The 17,954-nt window shown below is 39.3% G+C and overlaps 1 protein-coding gene across 1 annotated transcript; it reads left to right on the plus strand.

The window, feature by feature from the left end:
- The first annotated feature begins 571 nt into the window (after nucleotides 1-571).
- Nucleotides 572-17,041, plus strand: usp53b (ubiquitin specific peptidase 53b). The gene is made up of 17 exons (XM_083989179.1): nucleotides 572-908; nucleotides 2,142-2,341; nucleotides 3,015-3,169; nucleotides 3,629-3,721; nucleotides 3,846-3,980; nucleotides 4,255-4,368; nucleotides 4,466-4,548; nucleotides 5,176-5,281; nucleotides 7,071-7,217; nucleotides 7,421-7,570; nucleotides 7,665-7,833; nucleotides 10,982-11,104; nucleotides 11,225-11,942; nucleotides 12,853-12,914; nucleotides 14,354-14,432; nucleotides 14,587-15,404; nucleotides 15,706-17,041. Exons 2-17 carry the CDS (start codon nucleotides 2,248-2,250, stop codon nucleotides 15,780-15,782), a joined length of 3,123 nt encoding a protein of 1,040 aa, XP_083845305.1. The 5' UTR covers nucleotides 572-908; nucleotides 2,142-2,247; the 3' UTR covers nucleotides 15,783-17,041.
- The last annotated feature ends 913 nt before the right edge of the window (nucleotides 17,042-17,954 follow it).

Raw genomic sequence — 17,954 nt, forward strand, 5'->3', positions numbered from 1 at the left:
CTTTTAGTCGTCCTGTCTACTCTTAAAAGCTGCTCCGCTCTGCAGGCTTTCCCCTGCCAGGCCTCCATCTGCCCCGCTTTTTTGTCCTGTTCACTGCAGCGTCAGCGTCACGGATAGAAATAAATGGTAGATTTGGAATATTTCTCATGTTATCAGCTTAATATAATGTGTTCATGTGCATCCACATCACGGCTGATGAGACAGAATTACATACAGCCTCTCTGTGGCTGGTATAAAGACACCATCATAATTTAAACATTTGGTATTTCTCTTGGACTCCGCACAGAAACAGGAAACTGAGCTCTGTTGTATTTGACATTTATAAAACACAGGCAGGGTTTAGTCCCCACAGTGCTGCGTGATTATGAAACCAGTGCAGTCATGTGATGTCTTCTCTCATCATCATCATGACAAGTTGGAAGTCTGACCTTCCGCCAGCACAGTTTGCCATGCAGGGATTGAAGACTGCAATACAGCAGCAGTGCACTCGAGGCTACACTAGGGGCGGAGTTTGACCTCTCAAGTCTCAAAACATCACTAATCCGCGTCGGACATTCTGGCACAGGCCATCACCAGCCCCGCTCCTACCAGATCGGGACGCAGTTTCACCGAAAACCCACTGTCCGGACCGGGTTGTATGTGTGTGGATGTGTGTGTGTGTACGGATGTGCGTGTGTGTGTGGCAGCAGACACAGAGTCGAGCTGTGAGCGTCGGAGGGTTGTTCGGTGAATGCTGCACTATGACAGATAGTGCGTTACAGGCGTCTGGACAGATCTGCAATCATTTCTAGCCCGATTCTGATTTTTGCAGGATTTGGCCAGAAAGTCGTGGGATTTGCGCGTTGACAACACAGACCGCCCTGCGCCTTCATTGGAGGCGACCAGTCAGATCTCCGCTTCCCTTCACGGTGAGTCTGCTCACCACTTGTTTACCCAACGCATGAATGCAAGTTGCGGCATATGTATTGCTACTGTAGCTGGCTGACCGGGGCGCCGTTCCCGTGTACAGCTGACCGTGAGGCTGGTGGAGCCGCTGGCACCATGCCTCCTGCTGTGGAGACGCGCTTGACGGAGCCTGTGGTTTTTTATTTAGGCTGAAAACAAAGGATGGTCCAAAAGATTCAGTTAAAAAAATAAGAAGAAGAAAAAAATGAAAAGAAAATGGATTTATGCCCTCGCCATGAACTCGATGGTGCAAAGATGGGACCGCACAGGCCTGTACAGGCATCACATGGTCTCAGAGGTTGCTGCAGAAACATGTGGGCACATAAAGCCGTTGTAGCCTTCAAATATGAATTTCAAATATATATATATTTTTTCAAATATGCACTTGTGTTGTGAAAATAAGGGGTGAAATCAAAGGCATGCAATCTGTAATGTTTGAATGGACACATTTACAAATGGGCTAAGCCTTTAACAATAAAGCATCTGGATGTGAAAGTTCTTCATCCCATCCAAAAAATGATACTGGAGTGTCTGTCAGCTGATCGTTATTGAAAATACTGACTTTTTTCCACCTATGTGTCAACATTACAAATGTAAACAAAGTAGAGGAGCATCAGATGAGAAGCAGAGGGGCTTCTTGCTCTTGTTTACATGTGGATTAAATGTTGTGTTAATGTTTTTATTATGATGGTATATTATCATATCCCCATAAGGAAACAGTGTTACAGGACAATGCCAAACTGTACAATTTATTATACTACAGCATTTGGGGTTTTAATAATGACTATTATATTTGATATGTGTAATATTAGGATTTATTGTAATGTTACTTGCATTATTAGTGTAATTCTACTTTTGTACTTTTACAGAAATGTTCAAATAAACACAGCTAAAAGTAACTGAATTTTTTTTTTTTTAAAGGCTTTTAAGTTAAACAGGGAGTTTGTCTTTTCTCTGTAGGTTGTACAGTACGTTGTTATGTTCTTGCATCACCCTTTGTGGTCACTGCAGACTGGAGGGTTGTGAAGGCTGCTGAACTAAAAGCTCTTATCTAATTCTCAGCAGTGATACAGCATTTACGGTGTTAACTTCCAATGTAAACTTAGCTTTTATCAGTTATATTTAGCAAATGTGTTTGAATTCATCAGTCTATTTTTTTTTTTACCTTATGCCTCTCCCCGTCCTCCTCTCCCCAGATTTAATCCATCCGTTGCCATTCGATGTCCAGCAGCACATGGCTGAGACTGCCCTGTGGCTGATCCAGACAATGCTTTCCACTAACCGCTCTGGAGGTGCGTGGGGATGAAATGGATGGAGCCCATGGCCAGACCAACGCACCAGCTCCCACCTCCCAGCATGTCCAGCTGCAGCAAGTCTCCTCCAAACTCTGGAGAAGGTAGATGACATGATTTATCTGTCATCTCATGCATTACGTCATTTGGAGATAATGACCAATGAAAACTGTGTCCAAGATGATATGACTTTTTATCTTCCTTATTCAACTACCAGGGTGTCATGCAGTAATAATCCCATTTGAACCACCAGTATATCAAACTGTTGAGTAGCTGAAATCATACATCAGGCAAGAATAGGAAAAAAGTCCAGTATCAAAATTACATCAATTGGAGACGTTGTTTAGCTCAGTGGGTAGAACAGGCGCAGCGCATGGTGGCTCTTTGCTGCATGTCATTCCTACTTTGTTTGTCTCATTATTTCCTGTCTCTCTACAGCTGTCCTATCAGTTAAAGGCATAAAAGCCCCAAAAATACTTAATAAAAAAAAATTACATCAATTGGCCTCCTTAGTTCACAAACACCTGGCGATGCAAAAAGGCAAACTTTTGTGTTCAATAAAATGATGTTGAAATGTTTTTCAAATCAAAACTCTTTGGGGAACAGTGTTGTAGAGAAAATCCCAGTTGTCTATTTTAAATACCAAACATACCAAACAATACGATGCGATACGAGACAATATGATACATTATTGTTTCCATGGGGACTTTTGTCTTGGATTTCAGTTACATGCAGCCACATAATGCCAAAAACTGATGATTTTTTCATCAGTTGTAGGCTCTAACTCCATGGCATGGGTGAAGATGTTCAAAAAACCTGCAGGAGGCCTGAAGAAATCCTATCAGCCTGGGAGCATGCTGTCTCTGGCGCTCACCAAAGGTCTGCTGAATGAGCCGGGGCAGAATAGCTGCTTTCTAAACAGTGCTGTTCAGGTGAGAACCATTTTCCAACAAATCATCCTACTGAGAAAAAGCTTCAATTCCTTCACTACAACTCTACCACTAGACCATTGAAGTTCACTGTCACTGCAATTACAAAACTGCGAACTACAAATTATTCTTCTAACATTTCAACACTCGCAAACTTAGTTTTAAACATTGCACTGAAGGCCAGCATATACATACAGCATGCCACAACATTAACTCTTGAAGCTTAAAAACTACTGCAAACAACAAACATCTTTCAGTTTAGGAGATGCTTCGACTTAGTCACATGGAAAAAATATGGGCTGAAAATGATTAAAAGCCGTAAAAAGCTGCAGAATCCAGTGTTGATTTTCAGTTGGTGAGGCAGCACGAGCAGATTCTCTTATTACAGTACATAAGGTCATTTAATATCAAAAATGAAACTAAAATATCAGGACTTCAAGTGCTGTTTATAATTCTTTGCAGGTGCTTTGGCAGCTGGACATTTTCAGGAGAAGTTTGAGGCAACTCTCAGGTCACTTTTGTCTCGGTGACGCCTGCATTTTCTGTGCTTTGAAGGTTTGTCAGCTTTTCAGTTAAAGCTAAAGCTGTGTTTTTTTTTCTAATAACAGTAGTCTTCAGGGATAGTTTGCAGTCATGAACTTACCAACGGTACCAACCACTATTTTATTTTTTCTTTCAGAGCATATTCAGCCAGTTTCAGCAGAGCAGAGAGCGCGTGCTCCCCTCCGACAGCCTGCGTAACGCCCTCGCTGAAACTTTTAAGGATGAGCAACGATTTCAACTTGGCCTCATGGATGATGCTGCTGAGTGCTTTGTATGTTTCACTTAAAAGTCTTCTCCACCGTACTTCTGTATACTGAGTTGTGTTATGGTGCTGACACTGAAGCTAAAAGGCTCTCATTAAGCTTTAAGCTTTTTCTACTATATGTGTATTCTAATCCCTGTTAGGGTATTGGTGTCTTATGTTTCAAATTTTAAGATTCAGACTGATGTAACACTTCAATGTTTGTTCTTGTAACTGTTGCATATCTAACAGATGCACGTGCATGTATGCAATACTGTATCACCTGTTACTTCTAATCCATTAGGAGAACATCCTGGAGCGAATTCATTTACACATAGTTTCAGACACTGCAACTGATGCTTGTTCATCCAAATCATGCATCACCCATCAGAAGTTTGCAATGATGCTTTATGAGCAGGTAACTAAGATTTTCAGAGCCGTAATTGTGCCATTTACTAAAAAAAAAAAAAAAAAAAAGCAAAATCTATTCAGTGATCTTTATTTTCCTTTTGCAGTTTGTGTGTCGCTGTTGTGGTGCATCTTCAGACCCACATCCGTTCACAGAATTTGTACATTATGTCTCAACCACTGCTTTATGGTGAGTACTGAATAAATGACAAACACATTAAACAAGGTTACTACAAAACACTGCCGTCAAATTATTTGACTGACATTTGACTGCAGTGTTTTCACTGAAAACAAATGAAAACACATGTCACTGTCGTGTAATGTCACAACCTGTTCTGTAACGTCCACCATTAGATTTAGTTAAATCATCATATTACTTAACACAGAGGGCTGGTAATCATGTCTGCGTCTGTCCTGAAAATTTTCCAAAAGGCTGAATTTGTCAGACAAGTGTTTCATTTTATATTTTCACAGTTGAAGATCAAATATGAGGCTCAGGTTTGTTTTTTGTGCAACAAGTGCACGATGGCTGCTCAGCTCACTTTCTGTACAATGGGAAAAGTAATTCTTAAACTATGGTTTAATTGAACCCTCTCTGTCTGACATTGCATGAGTGCATTTGGTAGGTTGGTGTATAGGTGTACTGGATGAAGTGGGTAGGAAGTGAACATCCAAGATTAAAACAATTTTTAAATGATGACAAGTTTGTTACTGCATGAAAAAAATATACTGCACAGAGATTGTAGTGATTGAAAATATCCATTGAGTTTTTCTACTGTTTATGACCAGTCTCTGTGTTGATGCATTGCACGCACAGCCAACAGGTTGATCGTATGTTGGGGAAGAACGAGCGGCTCAGGTCCGACATGTTTGGAGAATTGCTGCAGGCTGCAAACAACACAGGTGACCTCCGAAGCTGCCCGGTATGTGATTAATTGCTATTGTTCATTTTAATGTGATGTCTTTCTTGAATGACTCAACAAATCTTTTCAAAGTGGTGACTCGGTGCTTTACCCTGTTCTGACTGTTTTGTCAAAACATCTGTCTGAATTCAATCGTTAAATGATGATTCGATACAGGCAGCAATTAATGGATAATTTAGCTGAACAGTTAGCATGTTAGTGTGAAATTAACGCAAAATGATTCTTGCAACTATGCAGAGTACACTCTGTGCTTTCTGCTGTGACACTGCACTTGAAGCGGCCGGAAGGAGACAGTGCCAGACTAGTGTTAGGATATAAATAGCAGTAAGGGCTTATCCACTGTTTTTCTCTCTCATCTGTATTTGCTGCCACTGTCTTCCTCTTCAGTGTGCATCACTGTGGTGAAGCTGAGTGCTCTGTTCCAATAAACCCATTATTCCCCCAGAAACGTCAGACTGCAGCACTGACTTAACGATACTGATGTGCAGATAATACTGGCTCTTTTCCAATTTTGCAATAGTCCTGATTGTGGCATTTTGAAGTGATGAGTCACATGAGTTTAATTTCAGTTTTGTCTGGTTGTGACAGTGAGACTGAGCCACAAACTGGAGGACTAAACCTGATCTTCATTTCTTCAATTCACTGCACCACTGGTTGGAAATGTGCTATACAAATAACCTTTGTTAATATTTACATTATATTTGTATCTTGTTGGCTCATAAACTCAGGTTTCAAATGAAACCTAAAATGCTCCTTTATCTTTGTTACATGTGCTATATGAAGGCTAAATACAGCAATCTACCTCCTCTGTGTCACACACTGAAATGTTTCCTTGATATTGAAGTACTTCTTAACTAAAGGACGATCCCAGGCAAATTCAACCTGGGGCTATTATAGTTTCCTTATATTTTAGGTCTAAAAGAAGGATTCTGAAGATTTTCTTTTTAATTGCTCCTGTTCTGCAGTAATTCTGTCTGTCCCCGCATCGCCACGGCAGCAATGAATGGGAGCAGACCGATCTTGTACTTTTTAAGCTATTTATATCCCACAAAACCACTTTTTTCCCACAAACATGTTTATTTCAGGAAAGCCAACATGTTTGTAAACAGAGTTGTTATACAAAGTCTTGCGCGAGAGTCAGGTTGACGCGCTCAGTATGTTTACAGGCAGAATAAACAATATCCAGACTTACTACTCTTACTACTAAGACATTGTGGCTGGTTGATATTCCTTTGTTGATAAAAACAAACAGGAGAGCTTCAGACGACCTGTAAACATAGTTAGCCGACGTCAACTTGACTCCAACGCGAGACTTCACGAGTTTGCACGAAACTTTGTGAGACTTTGTATAACAGCTCCGTTTACAAACATGTCTGCTTGCTTGAACTAAACAAATCCCTCGGTGTATGTTTGAATAGCCATCTGACGCTATCTGTGAAAAAAAAAAGCGGTTTTAAGGGATGTAAACAGCCTAAACAGCGTAAAATCGATCTGCTCCCATTATACGCTGCTATGGCGATGCGGGGACAGACAGAATTACTGCATAACAGGAGCAATTAAAACGAAAATCTTCAGAATCCTTCTTGACCTAAAATATTAGGAAACTATGGCCCCAGGTTGAATTTGCCCGGAATTGTCCTTTAAAGGAATATTATTAAAATGCAAAATGTAATTGTTTTTTGTTATTTGTTAAAAAAACAGGGCATTAATTTTTCTTTTTCTTTTTTTTTTTATTAATGCATGATGATATTATTATGGCTTGTCATGTGTTTTTCTGCATAATTTACAGAGCGACTGTGGCCAGAGTATCAAGATCCGCCGCGTGCTAATGAACTGTCCAGAGATTGTGACTATAGGATTTGTTTGGGATGCTGAGCAGTCTGATCTCACGGATGAAGTAATTCGGTCACTTGGGCCACGTTTGAACCTGTGTGGAGTAAGAGCATCATCTTTATCATTGTTGTTTATCTGTATAGAGCAATTTGCACATCCTCCATAATGACTCTCATTTCTCAGTTTTTATTCCTTTGTTTGTAATAGAAGAAACGATTGGGGATTGTTAGGGATATCAAAAAACGCACACAAATGCTATTCTCATAGGATTTTGCAGACATCAAACTTCAATTTGCTCTCTTGCAGCTTTTCAACCGTGTCACTGATGAAAATGCCAAACGGAGTGAGCTACATCTGGTGGGGATGATCTGTTTTTCGAGTAAACACTACTCAGCTTTTGCCTATCACACCAAATCTTCAAAATGGATGTTTTTTGATGATGCTACTGTAAAGGAGGTTAGGAGCTCTACTATTAATCTGCTTTATCCCCAAAGTCTACTACCTGTTACTGTCGGTTACATGCTCTTATATCACGTTCTTTCTACCGCAGATTGGATCTAAATGGAAAGATGTTGCCTCTAAATGCATCAGGGGGCATTTCCAGCCACTTCTCTTATTTTACACTAATCCTGAGGGAAGTCCAGTCTCCAATGACGATGCACCAAGACAAACTACAATGTGTCCCCGTTACAAAGCCCAAGTTAATGGAGACGTAATAAGTAAGAACACCTCCTTTGTTATCTTAACAGTGCATCTTTGTTTAGATATACAACTATCACAGTACCTTTGCTATTAAAAAACGTGTAAAGACACAGTAGATGCTCTTTGTGCAACAAACTTTGAATATTCAAACATTTAGTGATATAAATGTATCCAGAAGCCTGTTATAACTCTTTCTGCACCATCTTCAACTAGCAAGGTGTATTAAACATCACCACAGCAGCATTAGTCTTCAAAAGACTCTTCTTTCCTTTGAAAAGTGAGAATGGTCAAATCCAGTTCATTATTTCTAGTTTCATTTCTGCTTATTAAACACAAAACTTGTCGTAAATTATCCCATTCTGACCATAATCAGTTGTCAGATCAGTTGTAATCAGTTGAAATAAATTGTTAAATTGAAATTTCTGTTGGTTAAAAGCTATGTATGACAACAACTGCTTGTTTTTCTAGATTTGATGGATAATGAGTGAATTTGGAATTTGAGCTGAGCCAAGACAGACAAAATCCATCATAAAATGCGTAGCCACAAAAAAATCTCAGAAGTTATTTTTCCCATGTGGATGTGTCAGACAGGATTAACTTGTTTATCCCATGGCTACTGGCCTGCAATTAAAAACGTATGGTTTGTTTATTTTGGAAGCAGCATCCTCTTTTAATTAAACCTTTGTGTAAGGTACAAACAGACAAGGTCTTCAACCTTCTTGGAATAAATATTGAATTATTGAATAGTATCAGCACAGTTTATAAAACACACATTCACACATTCACATCACAGTATAAAAAAGTGTGTAGTCTATATACAGTATGTGTGCCACATTTTCACATAGGAAGTGTGTGAGCCACACACATGAAGGTAACTTTATTATTGAAGTCATTCTTCACAATATTTAACCAATGAAATTACTTACGCGAAGTTGACTTTACATGTGCACACACCCATGTGCTCTACCTGCTCCACCAAGGAGGTTACGTTTTCACTCGTGTCTCTTTATTTGGCAGGAGAATTACCGTTTTGATTTGCACTGATCTTGGTGATGATTTAGGCAAAGGAAGATCCCATTCAATTTTGGAGCTGATCTGAAACATTTGAATTTTTGTCTCCAAAGTTTGTTGTATGATGTTTGACCCTGGTGTATTTTACATACAGTACATTATTTAGATTACAGCAGACAGCAACATAATAGTAATGATGATCAATTAGGGCAAGATAGGGATTACAGTATTTATTTGTCTAATAATGTATTTCCAAAAAATCATATCTATTGCAGCATCTGAACAATTTTTCTGAAAGTATCATTAAGTGAAATTAAATATCAACAATGACAGTGCCTATGACAACAACGATGTCACTAACCCTAACCCGCAAATTACAGTTATGGTTTGCATTGGGATTGAGAGTGTTGTTAAACCGTGGGCAGAAAGACTGTCCTGCCCTGTGTGCTGGCTTGAACTTGACATGAGGATGATGCCTCTGTTGCACGCAGATTACCACCCACGCCTCCCTCCCTAATCCCTGCTCCTGTGGCCAAGCGCACTCATGCTGCTGCTTCACAGTTGTCACTCCTCCCCTAGACGTTTCCCATGTTTGCTTCTGTTAATTTATCTGGTTTTTATCTGGATTTTCTTGGCAATGGAGTCTTGCCAGTTTCTGTTTTAGTGTGGTGGCCAAACACTGTCACTGGCATGGGACGTGATTCTTGTTTTTATGGAAATAAGCGTAAGTAAATGATAATTTTTTTTAGGTTTCAGAGTCAAGCGTGGCTCAGATTGCAAACATGCAAATGCAAATCTTATTTGTTTGTTTTAATTTATTTGATCAAGGTTTACTGTACATTTTACCTTTTCATTTCTTCCACTTAATCTAATCCACTCTTACAACTGCAGCTAACCAAAGCAACTCTTCTGCAGCATTACTGCACATGCATTACTAAGCTTGAGAGTCTCTGTATAACTTCAAACTAACATGATGAAGTGTGTAATAATTAATTATCTGGCAGTTGTGTGAATCTACTATCCTTTTTCAGTAGGATTCTTGTACTTATGTCAGTATTAGGCTACACGAATAAATCTGAAAATCCATAATACTAAAGCTTACTCACTGCTGTTACTCACTGCTGTTGTGGCATGCAGTCATGCACATGCACTCACAGTGATGCAGTGTTTATACCTTGTGTTTCAGAGAGCATGTCCTTTACCTGTTTCCTTTTTTATTATACTGTCATTATCTTTCACTGTAGAGTGGAACAAAAATATGAAGCTTTATCTTTAAGAGCAGTACTGATAGTTTAAATAAAGAACAAAATGCTGCTGCAGACAGTGATCTAAATAAGATGCAGCAAGGAGGAGTTGAAATATAAAACTGAAAGACAGTGGCAGCTGTTAGGTAAATGTGCTGATTTGAAGGCAGATGTTTGCACTTCACTGCAGCTGTTTCTCACAGTGACCTGCTTGCTGCAGAGGCAAAGAGACACATCAGTGTTGGCAAGTGTGTAAGCAGTAGTGTATTTCAACATGCATGATGCCCTGGCATGTGCTTATAGGTGAAGAAACATCTATTATAGCTGGAATTTGTGATGAGTGACAAAGGGAGAGTCAGTAATGACCTGACTGATGAGCCTTGGTCAGAGAGTAGCAAATATCCTGTAGTCTTTTCAAGCTAGATGCCTGCATTGCAAACAGCTCTGACAAACCTCATTCCAAAAATGTTACTGATTTCACCAATGTCATATGCAAGTAGATCAAATAATTTTAAGGTGATATACTAACAAGAATTTACTGATATTGTTCACTCGTATTAGCAGACCTTTTTGAGAACCTGGTAATATTTCACAGATTAAAAAAGGAAAAAGCTCACACACATCCAAAATGCAGTAGGTGCTGAATCCGAGAAAGTCAAACAAGGCATAAAAGAGAACTCGCAACACTGTCTTCTCCCGAAATAGATTTATTCAAGGGCTACATATTAAAAAAAGACAACGTTTCGAGCGACTGGCTCTTCGTCAGGTCAATGATTTGAACAATTACATTCAGGAGCTTCTCATATGATAAGTACCTGGATGTAATTGTTCACAGATTAACATGGAGTTCAGTTTTCTGCAGTGAAGCACAACCACTCATCTGTCATTTTATCTATTCTTCTCTCCTCAGCAAAACATCCCCTTGGCAGCCCTAACAAATTCCAGGAGCCTTTCATGGAGAATTTGCAGAGGCCAGGTGAAACATCAAAAAAGGACAGAGGGCATCGGAGAACTGACCCATCACAACACAAAGGTAAGGCATCGTGTCAGATTCATGGGTGTAGGGGGGGAACATTGATAAACAGAGGCAGAAAACTGACCTAAAAAAGATACACAATGAACAATAATTCTACAAATGATCTGTGTTGTGTAGAAATGGCACATGCAAGATCATCACCTCCTCCTGAGAATGGACTGAGGCCCCCTGTGGACCAAAAGTCTAAAAGCTATCAACGCACCGAGAAGTCATCAAACCATTCGAGCAGAGGATCTCAGGAGCCACGTGGACAGTCCACACTGTGTGGTGGGTACTGCCAGAAGAACAACACTTCCCCAAGTCGCTATGATCAGGATAGCTGTCAGGAGCAATGGGAAAAGGGTGGAAGTGGAGGAAGCCGCAGTAAATCGAAGTCCACCTGGAGACCCGTTCGGGAGGTGTTAAATGTGGACACTGTGCTGAATGAACTGGAGCAGCGGCGTCAACAGCAACACGACAGCCCACGGCGCGGTAAGCCACCACAGGAAAGGCTACACACCGAACCAAGCCGAGACCGCGAGAGGGAGTATGTGCGAACCAGAGACGATCGGAAGCAGAAGTGTTTAATGACAATTTACGAGGATGAGCAGAGGCATGAGACTGAGAGTCACAGCTCTGTAGAGTCAGAGAGCAGGGCCAACCAACAGAGGGGCAACCGGCTTAAGGGTGGCCCCAAGGCACTACTGCGTAGTGACACCTGGACCATTCAGAGGACAGAGTCTGGCTACGAGAGCAGCGACAGGCTCAGCAGTGGCTCCACCAATCCTGACTCACCTGGGGTTGATGGCGTTGTTGTTAAAGACCAGAGATCAACACCAGAGGCACAGTCGCAAAGGTAAGACACAACTGTGCAATTGTTTAGGACTTTTGTTGAAAGACAAATGAAGGTGTGGAGTACTGGATACTGACAATCACTGACTACTTATTTTAAGAAACTGTACCTGCAACTGTCCAACTTCTGTTTTGTCTTTTTTTCACATGGGGAGATTATATTACCAAATGATTTATCACATGCTTTACCTCTATTTGTACTACTATATAAACTATAAAATCATTGCATGTTTCCATGGGATCACCTGTCAAATAACTAGTATAATATTAATATATCAGGAAGATGACTGAAAATCCACTAATGAAGCAGACATTTGATCTGTAGAACTGTCAACAATAACTGTCTACCTAAATTGTGTTTTAGGTAGAAGTGAAAAATAAACTGTGAAATACTGTTTGAAGCTCATTCTTGAAATGTAATGGAAATTAAGATGACTTTCCAAATTAACTAATAAGTAAACGGTCAATAAAACACTGAGATATTAATAAGCTGATGGTGCTGTTCCTAAGTAATTAGTTAGGTTTTAGGTAGTTACTTGGTAATTTACTTGTCTGCATGTATCTTTTAAGTGACTGTAGAGGTACTAGGTTATATATTCATAAATGCATGCCTTGTGTGACACACAGTGATGAACAAATCATAATCTGTTTTGTTTGAAATTATTAGACTTAATGTTTTTCAGCCTATGGTTTAGGCATTGCCTTTAAAAAACAACAATGCAGCAAAAGATATGAAATATGTTAAATTCCCATTAGCCTGAGCAAACTGTGTTTTTAGAAAACATTCTCTTTTCATTGGTTTCTGGGTCTTAGTTATGTTTTTGTGGCTGTGGTGATGACCTTTACAATTGACTGTATTAACTGACAAACCAGCTTGAAAACATTAGAGAATAACTTTAATCTTTTATTTCCAGCCAGCTGCATCAAAAGGGAGGTGATGCAAAATCAAATATAATGTCTTCACCCTCATACAATGGTAAGTTTTAACATTTACAGAGCCACATAAGATTTTCCAAAGTAAAAATCCCAGCTGACATTAACTGTAATGAGTTAAGTAACCACTTCCAATTCGCTAGAAATATTCATGTTTTAGTTGTTTTTAGAGCATAAAAGAACATGTCACTGTTTACATGACTTCTCACATCTACTCTGCAAACCTCTATTCTTAAAAGATAAAAAAAAAAAAAAAAAAACTGGGTTACATGCAATTGCCTTGAGTATATTAATGCCTGACTCTCATGTCCTATATAATTAAGTGTAAGAAAGATCATTACATTTGTGCCCCATGCAAGTAGATGCCTGGCACAAGAGAGTTTTACCTGTTTCTCAAACAAACAAAGATGAATTGTGATCCACATCCTCTACTGATAATGTGAGAGTAATTGAAGACTGATTAATGTCTGAGTTGATTTCTGAGCTTGTTCTGACTTGTTTAACCTCTTCACCCAGTCAGCCCTACAGAGACATTAATCTGATAATAATCCCACAAAGCTCATTCAATAGCACAGCTGGACATGGCTGCTGGCATTGTCATAAATATCTTTCTGTTTCACGCACTACTCTGAGTCTGCTACACTTGATACTTTATCGAGGCTATGTGCATCTAGAGCCAGTGTTTCCAACCGGCAGCTTTTATCCTTGCATGGGCCTCTCCAGGGCAACAGCAAAGGAAAAAAATAACACATCTATTTTTAAAGGGAAGGAATTCAGCACCACACTGCCTGTCGCTGCGCTGGTGCACAGAGCGCGCACACTGGTTTATCCAGCTGTGAGGAAGTCTAGCGAGATTAACACACTGCCGCCACCTTGTGTCCTGAGAAGACATCTTAGTCAGACGTGTCAGCCCCTTTGTCTTTGCTTAGTTTCTCTCTATAATTAAGTATTTGCCTGTCTGTGTATGTGTGCATGGATGCGTGTGTCTGCAGATGCCCAACTCATAATTAGTGAAGAAGATTAGAGCAAAGTGGAAAACATTTAAACTTGGATATTATTCTCAGAATGAATTCAGAGAAAAATAAATCTGAATTATGAGAAGTCTGAAATCTGCGATTCAGATGAATTCTGCATTTTTTTTCTCGGGATTCTGAATTAAATCTCACAATCTGAGGAGATTAAAGTCAGCTCAACTCCTCTTCTTGAGATTCTTTTCAGGACATGTGTCTTTTGTTTGTTCCCATTTGTTAATATTATCTGTGATTTTTATTATTCGATATAAAATATTTTTAACCTTTTATCAATTTTGCCATAGGCCAGAATAGTAGTTTTGTGTAAATATCCTTTTTCTGCATAATTCCACCCTAGATACTTTTTACAGTATGTACACACTTGCCAAACTAGAGCAAACCTGTCTACAATTATATCAAAGGCTCATATTTCTTTCACTGTGTTTTATCAATCTTATTCAATATCTTATAGGCAAACATCAATCCAAACCTCAGGGAAAGAACCATGACCAAGTTTCGCATTCACATCTAAAGTGCAGTCCAAGTTCAAGGTAGTATCTCCAATAAATTATGTAAAGTTTATTGAAACTACTGCAATTAAGCATCTATCACATCTACAGCACATTGTTTCCAAGTATTCCCATTCTACATGACAAATGACTTCCATTATTCTCTGGTATAAACAACTGTCTCTCTTTTTTGTAGACGGAAATCAAAGTACAGTTGTAGCACCTCCAGGAAAGCAGTGTCTTCAGAGAGGGACTCTGCTGGTGCCGATAACAAGCAGAGTGATCAGCAGGAGCTGACAAACTGTACAGCCCTGAGGCACATCACAAAAACCAGCAGCTCAGAATGGAACAGCTCTGATGATCTTGCTCTCTCAGAGCCCGAGGAAAGAGAGAGCACTTACCGCTCCAGCAACAGCGAGGCCGTCCCCTCTGATTCCCAGTGTCCTCATATAACCCTGCCATACCACCCGCCCAGCAGTGTAACTGCAGAACCTCTTCCAATGAACAATCAGCGTCAGATTGGCACCACTGGGTCACCTCACCCCCGACCCACCCAGCGGATCTCTCCTCACCAAGGTGAAACGAGCCACGCCGCGTTTCGTCCGAGGATGCTTCAAGAATCGTTTCCATCAACTCCTCGCCTTTCGTCTTCATCCTACATCAGTCCTCACAGAAAGCCTGACATGTCAGGCCTCCGAACCTTCTCAGATGCAAGCTCCAAATCGGGCTCCGACCCGGAGAGAAGTACCCCGTCGTCATGCGAAAGTGAGGAACGACTAACTGGATGCAGAGTGGAGCAGGCGGTGCCAGCTCAAGAGGTTTCTCTAACAACATACTTCAATGTGGATAACTGTATGACAGAAACATACCGTCTCAAGTACCACAACCAGAGGCCTCTTGTCCTCTCTGCCACAGTGCCACGGACAGTGGTCGCAACAGAGCGCAGAGATACCAGCCACACACTTTCCACTGACACACACTCACAAGACGTGCCAAAAGCCAGACCTGAAACAAGTGAGCCTCCCTCTACTTGCAAGTTTTAGTATTTAAATATTTTAAGAATTGAATTGGTTATGTTAAATCTTTTGAATCCCCGAACAATTTCCAAGATAATTTTGAATACTTTACCCTTCTATTGCATGCATTATCACATTACCCTGATGCGAGGTATTATTTTTATTGTCCAGTTCTTCCTGAAAGATAATGGAAAAGACAGAATGACAGTATTGGCCTCTCTGTTGCTGTGTAAAGATACACAAGGGGACACTCTTTAAAAACTATTTTAACAAGATTTCCTCCTTTTTTTCCATTACAGGCCATAATAGCAATAAACCCACTGCAAAATGGAACCCAGTGTCAGCCAAAGGACTGGATGATCGTGGTTTTTTATGAGTGTTATTTGGTAAGTTTTGTTTACTAGGATGGTCAGTGGAGTAATAACTGGATGCCAAAGAGTTTAGAGAAAGGAAACGTGTTCTGAACCGCGCCATCTCCAAATTGAGCGGAATGTATTTATGCAAGCTTGTGGCATAAGTAAAATCTATTTCTAAAAGCTGTATTGTTTGACAGATGATCAACTATTATATATGCTGTCTTCCATTGACCTGCAGCATTGCTGCAAAAAGATTTAGTTTACCAGAATCTGGACTGTTTTCAGTTTGCACAAAGGGTTTTTTTGAGTCTTTGAATCACCTTATGTCAAGTTAAAAATGTTTATTTTTTTATTTGTACAGTAGTCCTCAAAAGTGCTGCAGAGTTGAAGATATATAAAGACATGTAAAGTAAGGCATAGGAGATATTGGTGAGTCACCATAAGATTGATTGTACTATGGTTTGTGCAGTATGTATACCAAGATGACAGAGTGAAGTGTGATAACAAATCACACCATGATAACATGGTTATCAAAGGTATCTTGAAGACACTTTATCAGACTATGATGTCATTCTATACAACAAAATAAAACCTTCAGCAACAGGTTCAAGGTAGTTTATTTACTGTAATCACACCAAAGGAGAGTGATTTTAATGATATTGGAAATGTTCTTTTTTTTCTGGGCAGCTTACTGATTTTATGCACATTGAGGGCTTTCTTTGGGGAAACAGATGTCGCAATGTTCACTTACATTCAGTTACTGATTTGTTTCAGCTGTTATCGTTGAACAGTTATTTTACAACGTTTATCTGTTAATGAATGACTGCAGGCTGCCCCGTAACTGCCAGCCTCCCATTGGCTGTAAAAATTTGTCGAGAACAATACAAAATTCAGTGTTTTGTTCATTTTGCTGGAAAATTATAGGCTTATGTCATGTCATTCATAAAAATGTAGAGGTCTTGGAGAGAGAAACAACTGTGTTCAGTTTCTGTCAGTTACAAAGCCTATCATTTGTAGACTATGATGTTGTGTAGCATGGGGCAGCCCTAAGGTTATTCAGCAGGTCACTGTATATGATTATGTAAACCTGTGTATTCTACCTTCGATTGTGCTGGTTCTTGTAATCCTTTTTTGTAATTCACAGTGATGTCAAATTGTATTTTTCCAGTCTTCCTCTTCAAGTAGAAAGATTAAAACAGGTCTGTATTTGCAGGTATTTTCATAAAGATGCCAATATACTTAATATGCCTCTCTGATATTATTATTATTATTGATCATTCAACACAACACACATGTATTGTTGTTAATAAGATAAATGTTCTGAAACCTGCATGTGGCCTTTACAAAGTCTTACTAGCTGTGTGTACAGCATAAGCATGAGCATGAAAATACTGGACTGTGGGTCCAAAAGACATAAATTCTATTGGATTTGACTTAATTGTAATAAAATACATTAATGAAATAGCATTTTGTATCTAAATTTGATTTGGAAACTTTTTTTTAACACTTGGATGATGTTCTGTTATCTTGCTCATGACAGAACACGTACTTTTTATTTATGCATCCATTGTAAATATAAATATATGACGCAAACTTTACACTAGAATATGACTGTCCAAGACATAAGACGCATTCACTATAAGTTACTTTAACATTACTTTATCGGCAGACTTTTAAGACTTTGTATTCTGTACATTAGACATTCCTGAGAACACAAAGAAATATGTGTTACTCATTTTTCAAATATTAATATCAATTTTCTTTTATTGCCACTGATTTGCCAAGTGTTTTCCTAAACATCCTGCCATTGTCAACACTGTGTGTTTCCACTTGCTTTGCTTGTTTTTTCCCCTCAAGGTTTTGCTCAACTATTGTCACTGCACATAATGAGTCACTACAATTGCTGTTTGTGTGTGTTGTGTTTGAGTTGTATGACATTAGAGATGAGAGTGTATGTGTGTGTGTGTGAGAGAGAAAGAGGGTGTAATCACACTGAAACATTTAATCAAAGCTTCTATTTGCATTTTCATGGTTTATTTAATGACACGGTTAAAATTTAAGAAAAAGGAGGCATGTTCTCCCGCCTTTGAAACAAATTGATTGTGCCGTAGTAATTTTAATGTTTGTTTTTTTTATGTTATTTTAAGGCATAAAATGTACTAACTAGATAAAAAAAATCATAAAGACTAAAT

This window comes from Trachurus trachurus (genome assembly GCF_905171665.1).
Source record: "Trachurus trachurus genome assembly, chromosome: 1".
NCBI classification, from domain to species: domain Eukaryota; kingdom Metazoa; phylum Chordata; class Actinopteri; order Carangiformes; family Carangidae; genus Trachurus; species Trachurus trachurus.

What these genes read in the sequence shown, in the direction of transcription:
- usp53b (XM_083989179.1), top strand. Translation starts at nt 2,248, where the DNA reads ATGAAATGGATGGAGCCCATGGCCAGACCAACGCACCAGCTCCCACCT. An exon ending in TTCTAAACAGTGCTGTTCAG is followed by an intron (nt 3,170 to 3,628) that starts GTGAGAACCATT and finishes AATTCTTTGCAG; the next exon opens with GTGCTTTGGCAGCTGGACAT. An exon ending in GTGACCTCCGAAGCTGCCCG is followed by an intron (nt 5,282 to 7,070) that starts GTATGTGATTAA and finishes CATAATTTACAG; the next exon opens with AGCGACTGTGGCCAGAGTAT.